We start from the raw sequence: 13,266 nt of genomic DNA, 5'->3' as shown, positions 1-13,266 counted from the left end.
TAGTGCAACATGCTGACATCATGTACTTCCTGATATGATACATTGAGAGAGGCACAACATTGCTTTTGTGATATTCTTTTCAAAAACACACACCCTTTTTTCTTTAAAAAAAAAATTGATTTCAGAGAGAAGAAAGGAGAGGGGGAGAGAGAGAGAGAAACAAACATCAGTGACGGGAGAGTCATTGATTGGCTGCCTCCTGCATGCCCCCCAACTTGGGGTGGAGCCCACAACCCGGGCATGTGCCCTGACCGGGAATCGAACCCCAATCACCTGGATCCTAGGTCGATGCTCAACTGCTGAGCCCCTCCCGGCCGGGCAACACACACCCTTATTCTAATCATAAAAAAACATCAGACCAACCTAAATTGAGGGGCATTTTATAAAAGAACTGAGCAGTACTTTTCAAAAATATGAAGGTGAGGAAAGAGGGAGGAAGAAGTTGTCACAGATTAAAGGAGAGCAAGTAGACATGACAGCTAGATACCCTGGATCTAAAAGGGATATTAGTAGGAAAACGGATGAAATTTGAATAAGGCCTGTAGAATAGTTAATAGTATTGTATCATTGCTACTTATTTCCTGGTTTCAGTAATACATAAGATGCTAACATTAGGGGGTGCAGGATGAAGAATATGTGGAACTTTTCTAAACTATTTTTGCACCTTTTCTGTAAGTTTAAAATTATTTCAAAGCTGAGAAGATTTTTTAAAGTAATGAGTTCATTAAAGACTTTACATTAAAAAAATACTCTTCCTTTTCTAACTACAGTACATATAGTGTAATACCAGATTTTTTCCCATATACTTCAGCTAAAACATATTATAGCAGATTGAATGCAGAAACAGCTATGAGAATCCAGCTGTCTTTTATTAAGCCAGACATTAACAAGATTAGCAAAATGTAAAATAATGCCACTCTTTTCACTAAATTTGTTCTCTTTTTTTGGAAAATAGTTACTTTTTATAAAGGATGTGTTATTTATGTTATCATGGAATGTGGACTTACTGTTCTTTGAAATAAATTAATATTTTTAAAATTCTGTTTTAATTTCTAATATGGTGACTGGTTTTTAAAATATGTTTTTATGGATTTTAGAGAGAGAGGAAGGGAGAGGCAGAGAGAGATAGAAATATTGATGAGTCAGAAACATCAATCACCTGCCTCCTGCATGCCCCCCACTAGGGATCAAGCCTGCAACCTGGGTTTGTGCCCTGACCAGGAATTGAACTGGTGACTGCTTGATGTATGGGACAGTGCTCCAGCAGCTGAGCCACACCAGCTGGGCTAATATGGTGACTATTGACAGCTATAGCCCACAAGCAAAATCTTTTTGGAGTCCTTGATTTTTAGGAGTGTTCTTTTAAAGGGATCCTGAGACCAAAATATTTTGAGAACCAGGAGAGTGTGCCTGACAGCTGCAACAAAAATCCAAAAATGCAATGGCTCAAACAAGATAGAAAGCATTTCTTTCCTGTAATTGACCAAGGTGAGTGGTTCCTGCTGTTCTGTTCCATGTAGTGATTCAGGAGCTTTGGTTCTTTTACACTAATTTTTCTTATGACCCCTAGTACAGTAGTCCTCACACTTTAGTGTGCATCAGAGTCACCTGCAGTGCTTGTTAAAACACAGTTCCTGGCCTGGCTGGCGTGGCTCAGTGGGTGAGTGTTGACCTGTGAACTAGGAGGTCATGGTTTGATTCCCAGTCAGGGCACATGCCCTATTGTAGGCTCCATCCACAGTAGGGGGTGTGCAGGAGGCAGCCAATCATTGACACTCTCTCTCATCATTGATGTTTCTATTTCTCTCCCTTCCTCTCTCTGAAATCAATAAAAACGTATTTCAAAACAAAAAACCCCCCAGTTCCTAGTTCCCATCCCCAGAATTTCTGATTCATAGGTCTGGGGGAAAGGGCTCAAGAGTTTGTACAGGGTGAGCAAAAGTAGGTAAATATGCCCAGCCAGTGTGCCTCAGTGGTTGAGTGTCAACCCATGAACCAGGAGTCATGGTTCAATTTCCAGTCAGGGTACATGCATGGGTAGCGGGCTCAATCCCCAGTAAAGGACGTGCAAGAGGCAGCCAATCTATGATTCTTGCTCATCATTGATGTCTCTCTCTCTCTCCTGTCCTCTCTCTGAAATCAATAAAAACAATAAATAAATAGATGGATGGATGGATGGATGGATGGATGGATGGATGGATGGAAGGAAGGAAGGAAGGAAGGAAGGAAGGAAGGAAGGAAGGAAGGAAGGAAGGAAGGAAGGAAGGAAGGAGAGGGAGAGAGAGAGAAAGAGAGAAAGAGAGAGAGAGAGAAAGAGAGAGAGAAAGAAAGAAAGAAAGAAAGAAAGAAAGAAAGAAAGAAAGAAAAGAAAGAGAAAGAAAGAAAGAAAGAAAGAAGAAAGAAAAGAAAGAAAGAAAGAAAAACGTGTTTCATGTACTCACAAATGTAAATCTACTTTTGGCCACCCCTGTATACATATTAGAATCTGAAAAAATTATTTGTTGAATGAGCGAAGTAGAAAGTAGTCACCTCACATGACTTTGTGGTTTCTGGGTTGGTCAAAGGGAATGATGGTATCTATTATAAATATGGAATACAAGAAAAGGAATAAGAGCAAAGGATCCCTTCTCACTTTAATATGACTCACAAGGCAGAAGCAAGAAGAATTTTGTAGGAAAGGGGAAGAAATAGAAATCAAAACCAGCTAGTCTGAGACTATTTCTTTAACAGTTTATACATACTTTATTCACTCAGTTGAAAAACTTTTCACGGTACATACAATGTTTTACTTAGTTGATCTTAACTTTGTTCACACTGACGTCAGTGAATTGTATTTGGGTTTTCTATGCTTGAGACCGCTCAATTGCTGCTATTGTCATTGGTTTGGTTTGTTGTTTTCAGGACCAAGGTGGGTACTTTCATATAACGTCTTTTTAAAATATATTTTTATTGATTTTAGGGAGAGGGGAGAGAGAAACATCAATGTGAGAGGGAGACATCTATGGGCTACCCCCCCAGGGGGTATCAAGCCCCAAACCCCAGCATGTGCAAAATGAAAAAGGATATGTTATAAGAGCTACTTTTTAAAATACAATTTATAAAAATATACAAACTGTACTATATATTATTTATGGATACATACAGATGAAATAAGCTTATAAAAATATTCACGAGAATGATAAATTTATCATAATGCCTTTTTCTGGGGAGAGGAGGGAGAATAAAGAATAGTTTGGGGGTAAAGTTACGCAGGGTGCTTCAACTGTATCTGTAATGTTTAATTTCACTGAAAATAAATTAGGAAGCCACATGTATGACAGATGACTAATGTCTAGAACATGTAAAGAACTCTCAAAACTCTGCAGTAAATAAAAAACCCAAACAGTTCAATTAGGAAATGGGCAAAAGACATGAACAGAAGTTTCACAAAAGAGGATTTACAGATGGCAATAAATACATAAAAAGATATTCAACATTATTAGCCATTAGGGAAATGCAAATTAAAGCCATAGTGAAGTATCACAACACACCTATTGAATGGCTTAAATAAAACGTAATTACAACACCAAATGCTAATGAGGATATGAAGAAACTGGATTTCTCAGACATTGTTTGTGGAACTATATGATGGTACCACTACTCTGGGAAACAGATTGGCAGTTTTTTATAAAACCAAACATTTCCCGGCTGGCGTGGCTTAGCGGTTGAGCGTTGACCTATGATCTAGGAAATCACAGTTCAATTCCCAGTCAGGGCACAAGCCCAGGTTCCGGGCTCAATCCCCAGTGGCAGCTGATCAGTGACTCTCTCATCATTGATGTTTCTCTCTCTTCCCCTCTCCCTTCCTCTCTCTGAAATCAATAAAGACATATTTTAAAAAATAAAGTAAAACTAAGCATTCATTTGCCGTATGACTCAGCAGTTGCATTCTTGGGCATTTATCCCAGATAAATGAAAACATGTTCCTACAAAAACTTGTATATGAATGTTTGTGGCACTTTTGTTATAGCAAAAAAACTAGAAACAACTCAGTTGTCCTTTAGCAGGTGAGTAAATGTAGTACATCCATACCATGGACTATTCAACAATAAAAAGGAACAAATTATTAGTACATGCAACAACTTGGATGAATCTCAAGGGAATTATGCTGAGTGGAAAAAACCCAATCCCAAAGTTATATACAGTATATAATTACAATTAATATATTTTTAAAGATTTTTTAAATTGATTTTTAGAGGGAGAGAGAGAGGAACATCAATGTGAGAGCGAAACATTGATCAGCTACCTCCTGCATGGCCCCTACTGGGGCTGGATCCTGCAATCTGGGATGTGCGCTGACCAGGAATCTAATTCAGTGAACAAGACAACACCCAACCAACTAAGCACCACTGGCCAGAGCTAAAATTGATTTTTTATTGTTAAAGAAATACTGTTTTGCTTTATAAGGACTACAGTGTCTTGTTCGGTATAAATACTGAGAATTCTTCATGAAGTAACGTCTTTTAGACTGTTGCTACTTTAAACTTTTAAAGCCATGTTATATTATTATAGGCTTAAAGTTCATCGTTTTTGAGAATTGGAGGCTTTTTAACTGAGCTGACAATTTAAATTTTTTAATTAATCCTCTGATATAAATGAGAGAACAAATATAAAGAACCGTCCACTCTGCCTAAATAGCAGGCACTCAGTAGATGCTAATTCATTTTGCTTACCCTCTCTCTCCCTTCATTCTCTTACCTCAGGATCCTCGTAAGTCTTTTTTGCAGATTAGGATTTTGGTTTGGGGGTAACAGTGAGGCAGAAACAAGCATGGATGTAGAGCAGTGTTGCCATTTGGCTATTCTTTTTTTTTACAACAGTCAACAGTAAAGTTAAAGCTGGACATTTTTTTGCTGTAATTGTTGGACACAATTAAGTACTCTCTTCTTGAAACTCTAATTTGTTGACATGCCATGCTTTCCTAGTTTCCCCCTAGCTCTCTGACCAGCCAACCCTTAAATGTAGATACTGCCTTGTCCATGGTTCTATCCTTGGCCCTTTTCCTTCTAACTATATATTCTTTTTTTTCTGGGTTTTTACACATCCCCATACTTCAATCACCTCCTTCACCCATTCAGATACTTATCTCCAGCTCTGGTCTGAGCTCTTGATTATTTTGTTTATGTGCCATGTATTTAGCTGCTTATTGGCTATCTTAACCTTGATTTTATATTGGCACTTCTGACAAGTTTTCTGTTAGAATATTTTCAGTTTAAGTAGCAGAAAACCTATCTCATACTGGCTTAAGCATTAAGGGTATTTATTGGCCTATATAACAGGAATCCAGAGACTAGCTTTAGGGTAGTTTGATCTGGTGGCACAGCTGTATAAATTAGCTCCCATTTTGGTGCTCTACTGTGCAGTGTCTGCTTTATCTGCTAGTTCTCTTCTTTCATGGTCACAAGGTCGCTGCTGGCAGCAGCATGCCAGGGCTACATATTTTCTCATTTACATTCAGAGGAACAGAATAGAATTGATTGGACTTGGTGACTTAGATTTAAGAGTCAGGAAACGTTAGGGATGATTCCCAGGGTTCTAGCTGTTGCCTCTGGATAAGTTGAATTCTCTTCACTGAAATACTGGAAAGAAAAGCAGGATATAGAAAGGCAGAAAAAATTAGTTCATGTAAACATCCAAATACTTATTTTAGTTATATGCACATCTCTCTCTTGTCAGAATGAAATTGTTAAAGATAGTGACATAATCTTCTTTCACCATTGTTCTTAGCACCTAACCCTGAACTTGGCACATAGTATATACGTAATATTTGGAGTGAGGGGGAATGGATGGGTGTGTAAATATGTGTATATATAATACTGCTTCTTGAGATTATCTATCTCTACCCTGAGCAGAACCCAAAATACCGAACTTATAAGAGTTCTTAATTAAAAATTAGGTGGGTACTATCAATAATAACAGTTATAATGGCAGTATTTATACAAAACCCCCAAGGAGACGGCTTGAGTTCTTGGTGGCCATGTGTTCAGAATTCTTTGTAAGTAATGTTATGTAGAATCCAAACTCATATTTCTAATGTATGTGTTCATATTTTATACAAAGGAATATCTTGACAATACCAACTATTGAATTATTTAAATCACTTGGTATTACAGGTGCTTTTTTTGTGGAGTAATCATGGTGTTTGAATATCAGCTCTAATACAGTTTATAGTATAGACTCTTAACTACACAGTGTACGATGTAGAAGTTAAGTGGAGGGGACATAGATATCAGCCAACCATAAATTCCTCCTCTGCTTCATACAGCTGTGTGCAGGGAGATGTACTATATAATAGATTTTTGAAGTGAGCTCAGCCAGTGTTGGAATTCTAGATTCACTAAAGCTTTGCAGTCTTGGGATACTTGCTTTAACACTTTTCCCAACTGTAAAATAGGGCTAATACCTCTTATTAACTAAGAACACATGATAAAGTACCTACTAGCATGTTTGGTTTTTAAGCAGCTACGTAAGAAATATTAGCTATTATTATTAGCAACCCAGAAGAAACAAAAAAAGTTGGTTAGGCTTTAAAAGGCAACATGTGCCTGTCCGGCATGGCTTAGTGGTTGAGCATTGACCCAGTGAGCCAAGAGGTTACCAGTTCGATTCCCAGTCAGGGCACATGCCTGGGTTGTGGGCTCAATCATTGGAGGGCATGCAGGAAGCAGCTGATCAATCCCTGACTGGGAATTCAACTTCCATGTCCTGGATCATAGGTCGATCCTCAACGGTTGAGCCACGTTGGCCAGGCTAAAAAAAATGTTTTAAGGTGTTATACAACATTCACTTTATAGAATTTTTGTTTTGCTTTTAGAGAGGAATTTTTGTGTGACTAGTTTACATTGAATATTATTTTTACAGCTTTATTGGAGTATAATTTAAGTGTACGATTCAGTAATTTTTTTTTTTAGTAAATTTACAAATTGTACAGCTGTCACCACAATCCAGTGTCACAATATTTCCATCGTCCCAAAAAAATAGCTTGTGCCATTTTATTTAGTCTCTATTACATTGAATTTTAAAAAAACGTTTTATTGTGACAAAATATACGTAACGTAAAATTTACCATTTTAACCATTTTTAAGTGTACACATTCAGCTGCTTTTAAGTACACTTACAGTGCTGTGCAACCATAACCTTATCTATTTTAAAACTTTTTCTCCATTCCAGGGACTGTTTCTATTAAATAATAATTCCTCACTCCCCTCCTCTCTAACTCTAACCACTGGTAGCCTCTGTTCTACTTTCTGTCTCTGTGAATTTGCCTATTCTAGGTACCTCAGATAAGTAGAACCATAAAATATTTGTCCTTCCATGTCCTTTGCTTAGCATTAAGTTTTCAAGATTCATTCATGTTTCCTCGGATTTTGAGGCAGGCATGGCTATGAGTACATAAAGTTGAGACTTACAGATCAGTTAAGTTGAGTGGGCAAGGAGCCCTGGCCGGTGGTTGAGCATTGTCCAGTACACCAAGAGGTTTCCAGTTTGATTGCGAGTCAAGGCACATGTCCAGGTTGTGGGTTTGATCCCCAGTAGGGGCATGCAGGAGGTAGCCAGCCTATCAATGTTTTTCTCTCTCTTCCTCTCCCTTCCATTCTCTCTTAAAAAAAAAAAAAAAAAAAAAAGGCAAGGAATTTGGGACAACATGGATGGACTTTGAGGGTATTTTTATGCTAAGTGAAACAGACGAATACCGTATGATCTCACTCATACTTGAAATATTTAAAAGTAAGTAAAACAGAAACAAACTCATGGATGCAGATAAAAGGCTGGTGGGTTACCAGAGGGGAAGGAGTCAGAGGGAGCTTGAAATGAGTAAAGGGGATCAGTTGCATGGGGACAGGTAAAAACTAGACATTTGGTGGTAAGAACACTCGTATCTATAATAGATGTCAAATTATAATATTGTACACCTGAAACTTACTATAAACCAATGTTACCTCTATTTTTTTTATCCTCACACGAGGATATTTTTTCCATTGCTTTTCATAGAGGGAGGGAGAGAAACATTGACGTGAGAGAGACACATCGATTGGTTGCCTCCTGCACATGCCCCATCCGCAGCCAGGGATCGAGCCTGCAACTGAGGTACATGCCATGCCCTTGGCTGAAATGGAACCCGGGACCCTTTAGTCCACAGGCAGACGCTCTGACCACTGAGCCAAACCAGAGAGAGTGGGCAAGGAAAATTTGATCAGAGTTCTCAAGCCATCTCTTGGGAAAGATTGCCTTAGACATTCAAATATTTGATTCTGGTTTCTCCCAACTTCTAATGTATCTGTTTGTGTCCTTGGAGTATAATAAGGGGAAATTATTTGAACTGTTTTCACCTGTTTGTATAACTGTCCATTGAAGAAGCCAGGATAATGGTGGCATCCCAGACTCCAGTCAGCTCTAGGTTATTGAGTTTTGTCATATACTTTCATTACTCATGAATATAATTTATCTTAAAACTTGGAACACTGTACCGTATTAAGTTTGTATATCTTGCTGTGTACTTTTCTGAAGTTCTTTTTGCACCTAGGTGTATAATCAGTTGAGTGATAGATTATTCCCACCCTCTGCAACTCCTGGTATTTTCATTTGTACTCTCAACATGAGATATTGATCAAGCTACCCAAGACATTGTTACTGTGGAGTTAGGGCTTAATTTTTGATGTTCCATATAGCATTCAGCTTTCCAGTCACTCCATCAGGCTATTTTTCACAGACAAACCACTTCAGAAGTAACACATGTCAAAATAACAAATGTTTGAGGACCTGTAGCTAAGTAATGTTTATATATTCTATAATACCTCGTATCTGAAACTGTTAACAGAGGACTAAGAGAGTATGGAGAAATTGGAACCCTCATACACTGCTGGTAGAAATGTGAAATGTTATGGCTACTTTGGAAAATAGTCTTTCAAATGTTAAACAGAGTGTTGCCATAGGACCCAGCAATTCTGCTTCTGGGTATATACCCAGGAAAATTAAAAATATATGTCCACACAAAAACTTGTACACAAAAGTTCTTGGCACCATTATTCATAATAGCAGAAAGGGGGAAAAGACAGATGTCCATCAATTGATAAATGAATAAACAGAATATGATACATCCATACAATGGAATACCATTCAGCCTTAAAAGATGTGGTCATGATATATGCTACAACATGAATGCACCTTTAAAAACTTAATGCTGCCCGGCCGGGTGTGGCTCAGTGGTTAAGCGTCAACCTAGGATCCAGGCGATCAGGGTTCGATTCCCGGTCAGGGCGCATGCCCGGGCTGCGGGCTGCAGCAGATCAATGACTCTCTCATCATTGATGTTTCTATCTCTCTCTCTCCCTCTCCTTTCCTCTCTCTGAAATCAATAAAGATATATTTAAAAAAAAACACAAAAAAACTTAATGCTAAGTAAAAGAAGCCAGTCACAAAAGACCACATGATTTCCTTTATATTAGAAGTTGAGAATAGGCAAATTTAGAGACAAAAAGTAAATTAGTGGGGAACAGAGATGGGGGTGGGTAGAGGAGAGTGACTGCTAATGGGTATGGGTTTTCTAGGCGGGAGATAATGAAATGTTCTAAATATTGATTGAGGTGATGGTTGCACAACTCTGTGAATATACTAAAAACCATTGAATTATACACTTTAAATTGGTGAATTGTATGATATTTGAATTATATCTCAGTAAAGCTATTCTTTTGAAAAAAGAGGATTAAGAAACACTAAAACTCTGAGTTCTGACTTTTCTCTGGTCTCCAAAAGATCTGTTTCCTTTCATTGGAAATTTTGTGTTAGTTACTCTTTTTCTTCATTATAACCAGATCAGAATTGGAATAGCTATTATTTTACTGTGCACTACAGAAAGGAAGATGCCTCAAGTACATACTTTTTTTTTTTTTGCAAGAGCACCAATTACCGTTGGTAGTCTTTTTCATCCTAATACTTGAGTCTGTGAATTTGGGGACATAATATCATATCTTAGGTATGAAAGTCATAGCCCAAGGGTAAAGAAATTAAATTTTGTTTAGCACCTTCTAAGTGCCCACTTTACAAACTTGGGGAGGTAAAGTAACTTGCTAAATTTTTTATCTTGTAGAAGTAAGCAGTTTGAACATATGTTTCTATGACTCAAAAAATTTTCTTTCCAGTGCCTCAGTTATTTCCTACTAAGAAAACAACCCTGGATTTAAAAGTGTTGGAGAAATTCTGTATTTACATTTCAAAGGTATAAAAAAACAAAGTGAGAAGGGAAAATGAAAATTAGCTTGTCTTTAATAATTTTGCTGCATTAGTAGAGAAAATACTACCTCTTAACAACTTTAGCACCTGAGTTGTTCATTAAATAAAGCCAAGTTTTGGGTTTTTTTTAAATATGTTTTTATTGATTTCAGAGAGGAAGGGAGAGAGAGAAACATCCATGAGAGGGAGTCCTTTATCGGCTGCCCCCTCCATGCCCCCTAATGGGGTTTAGAACATTTCATTAGCTCACGCCTAGAAAACCCATACCCATTAGCAGCCAGGCATGTGCCCTGACTGAGAATTGAACCGTGATCACCTGGTTCATAGGTCAACGCTTAACCATTGAGCCACACTGGCCAGACACAAAGCCAAGTATTTTAAGATAATGAATCTGTATCTGTAGAATTAAGGGCAAATAACAATGGGCTCCTCTGATCCTTGCTATATTCAGACAACTGAGGCTTCCTGTTAGATGCTCTTTATCTAATTCATCTTTCTCATATTTCTCCCTTTATAAGATAGACCAATTCAAGATAATGCGTGTGTGACGTGAAGAACTTTTACCATTCATAAGATTATTTTATGTGAGAGTTAAAACCAAAGCACCTGACTTTGAGTGCATGCACAAAAGGCCAGTCACAAAGGAATGTCTCTTTTTTGAGAGATGTAGACTCAATAGACTGTCCAGGTGAGTGTAGTGTTTGGTTTCAGGCATCTCTACAGTAAGGACCTAATTGACTGGAGAGTATTTGTAGTTTACTTAGTTTCTAGGAAGATATAGGTTAGGTTAGCTGAGTTAACTGAGCCTCCATGTATATATTTATGATTCTTCTCAGTACCTTTACCACCCCACCCTCTTTCCTTATGGACTATTTAAGCAACTTGATTCTGATTTCACTTGTATTTTTTTCCCACAGGATGGATAGGATGACAGAAGATGCTCTTCGCCTGAATCTATTGAAGCGGAGCTTGGACCCAGCAGATGAGCGAGATGACGTCCTGGCCAAGCGACTCAAAATGGAGGGGCATGAGGCCATGGAACGTCTGAAAATGTTGGCACTGCTCAAACGGAAGGATTTGGCAAATCTTGAGGTGCCTCATGAGTTACCCACCAAACAGGATGGCAGTGCTGTCAAGGGCTATGAAGAGAAACTCAATGGGAACCTCAGGCCTCATGGAGACAACAGGACTGCTGGAAGGCCAGGCAAAGAAAACATCAATGATGAGCCTGTGGATATGAGTGCTAGACGGAGGTATGGCTTGGTTCAGCTGCCTCCGGGGATAGTGTTTTCTCATAAACTAAGCCTATGAAAATGGAGTGAATTCCAATGAGAAGAGGGTTTTTTCCATCCTAAAGTTTCTCTTTTTCGCCCCGGCTGGTATGGCTCAGTTGGATCATCCTCCCGTGGACAGAAGGGTCTCGGGTTCAGTTACCAGTCAGGGCACATACCCAGGTTGTTGATTCAGTCCCCAGTTGGGGTGCATGCAGGAGGCAACTGATTAGTGTTTTTCCCCACCACCACCACTCTCTTCCTCTCTCTCTAAAAACCAGTAAGTAAATAAATGAAAACATTTAAAAAATTATTTTTTAAAAAAATTGATTTTTTTTTCCCCCCAAAATATATTTTTATTGATTTTTTTAGAGAGAGAGGAAGGGTGAGGAGGGAAGAGAGATAGAAACATCGATCTATCAGCTGCCTACTGCACTCCCCCAACCAGGGATTGAGCCGGCAACCTGGGCATGTGCCCTGACCAGGAATCAAACAGGTGACCTTTTGGTGCATGGAACAGTGCTCCACCAACTGAGCCACACCAGACAGGCTTAAAGTTTCTTGAAAGAAGACAGGGTGTGTGCCATATGGGTTGACCCTGAATTCCCTCTCATTTCCAAATGAAACTAGGTGTCTCAGAAATTGGCTTAGCATAGAGAGAATCATAGTTCTTACTCTTAAGATAAAGTAGTCGTGCCCTAGCTAATTTTCTCAGTGGTTAGAGCATTGGCCTGTGGACTGAAGGGTCCCGGCTTTGATTCTGGTGAAGGACATGTTTCAGGATCGGCTCGTCAGGACTTGTGCAGGAGGCAACTAATAAATGTGTAAATAAGTGGAACAGCAAATCAAGCTCTCTCCTTCTCTCTCTCTGCCCCTCTGTCTCCTTCTCTCTCCCTCTTCCCTACCTCTCCCTCTCTCTCAAGTCATTTTTTAAAAATTTACTTAAAAAGATAAAGTCATTTCTGAATAAAGGTGAGACTATAGTATTGATACCCCAATTAAGAGTGAGTTAATACACACTTTCACTCTAATCTTATGGCTATTTTAGGAGGAAAAAGTAGTCTCTTCTTCAGATCATCCCAGGAATTTTAGGACCTGTTTATTATGAAGTCCCAGCTTTTATTACATAAAAAAAACAAGGCCCAGCTTTTCTTGTGCCAACAAGGAAATTATCTCCATGTGGTAATTCTCTACATTCTTGCTTCATTTGTGCCACTTCCCAACATATGCATACAGATTCGCTTTTACACATAACACTCATGCTTTGTTCTCTTTCTCTCACACACACATAACACAAGCACACATTTTTACAGGCTTTTTTTCTGGTGTCAAGGTTGAGTACTTAAAACTGTGGAGTGCACACTGACAAGAGGAACCTAGAACTGGCTGAGGGTAGAGCCTCCCTTGACAGTGAATCACAGTATAGACAAACCCTAGTTTTAAAAACATTCAGTTTGTTGTGGTTCAGAAATAGCTGATAGGCATGAGAATTACTCTTCAGTGTTCAGTTGCTTTCCAGCTGATCTTCTGTCTTTGTCCTAGAACTGGTCCAAGGCAGGATCTTTAAACTGGACTGATGGAGAAAGATGAAAGGAGGAATGGCTATAACCTTACCTGAGTTTCTTTCTCTACACTTTTTTAAAAAATATATATCTTGCCCGGCCGGCATGACTCAGTGGTTGAGCATTGACCTAGGATCCAGGTGATCGGGGTTCGATTCCTGGTC

General features: G+C 38.7%; 1 protein-coding gene across 3 annotated transcripts in view; it reads left to right on the top strand.

Moving 5' to 3' along the window:
* GATAD2B (GATA zinc finger domain containing 2B) overlaps positions 1-13,266 on the top strand; it is a 66,971-nt gene that overhangs the window by 36,636 nt on the left and 17,069 nt on the right. For 2 of the 3 annotated variants that reach the window (XM_087827914.1, XM_087827913.1), the window contains exon 2: positions 11,187-11,522. In XM_087827914.1, coding sequence (XP_087684040.1) covers positions 11,188-11,522 — 335 coding nt within the window. In that variant the 5' untranslated portion in view covers position 11,187. Of the gene's footprint in view, positions 1-9,475; positions 10,256-11,186; positions 11,523-13,266 lie in introns of those variants that run through there. The other variant, XM_016221542.2, reaches the window with a different exon arrangement.

This window comes from Miniopterus natalensis, chromosome 19 (genome assembly GCF_054644295.1).
Source record: "Miniopterus natalensis isolate mMinNat1 chromosome 19, mMinNat1.hap1, whole genome shotgun sequence".
In the NCBI taxonomy this organism is placed as follows: Eukaryota; Metazoa; Chordata; class Mammalia; order Chiroptera; family Miniopteridae; genus Miniopterus; species Miniopterus natalensis.
This window is presented reverse-complemented; position numbering and strand designations above follow the sequence as displayed.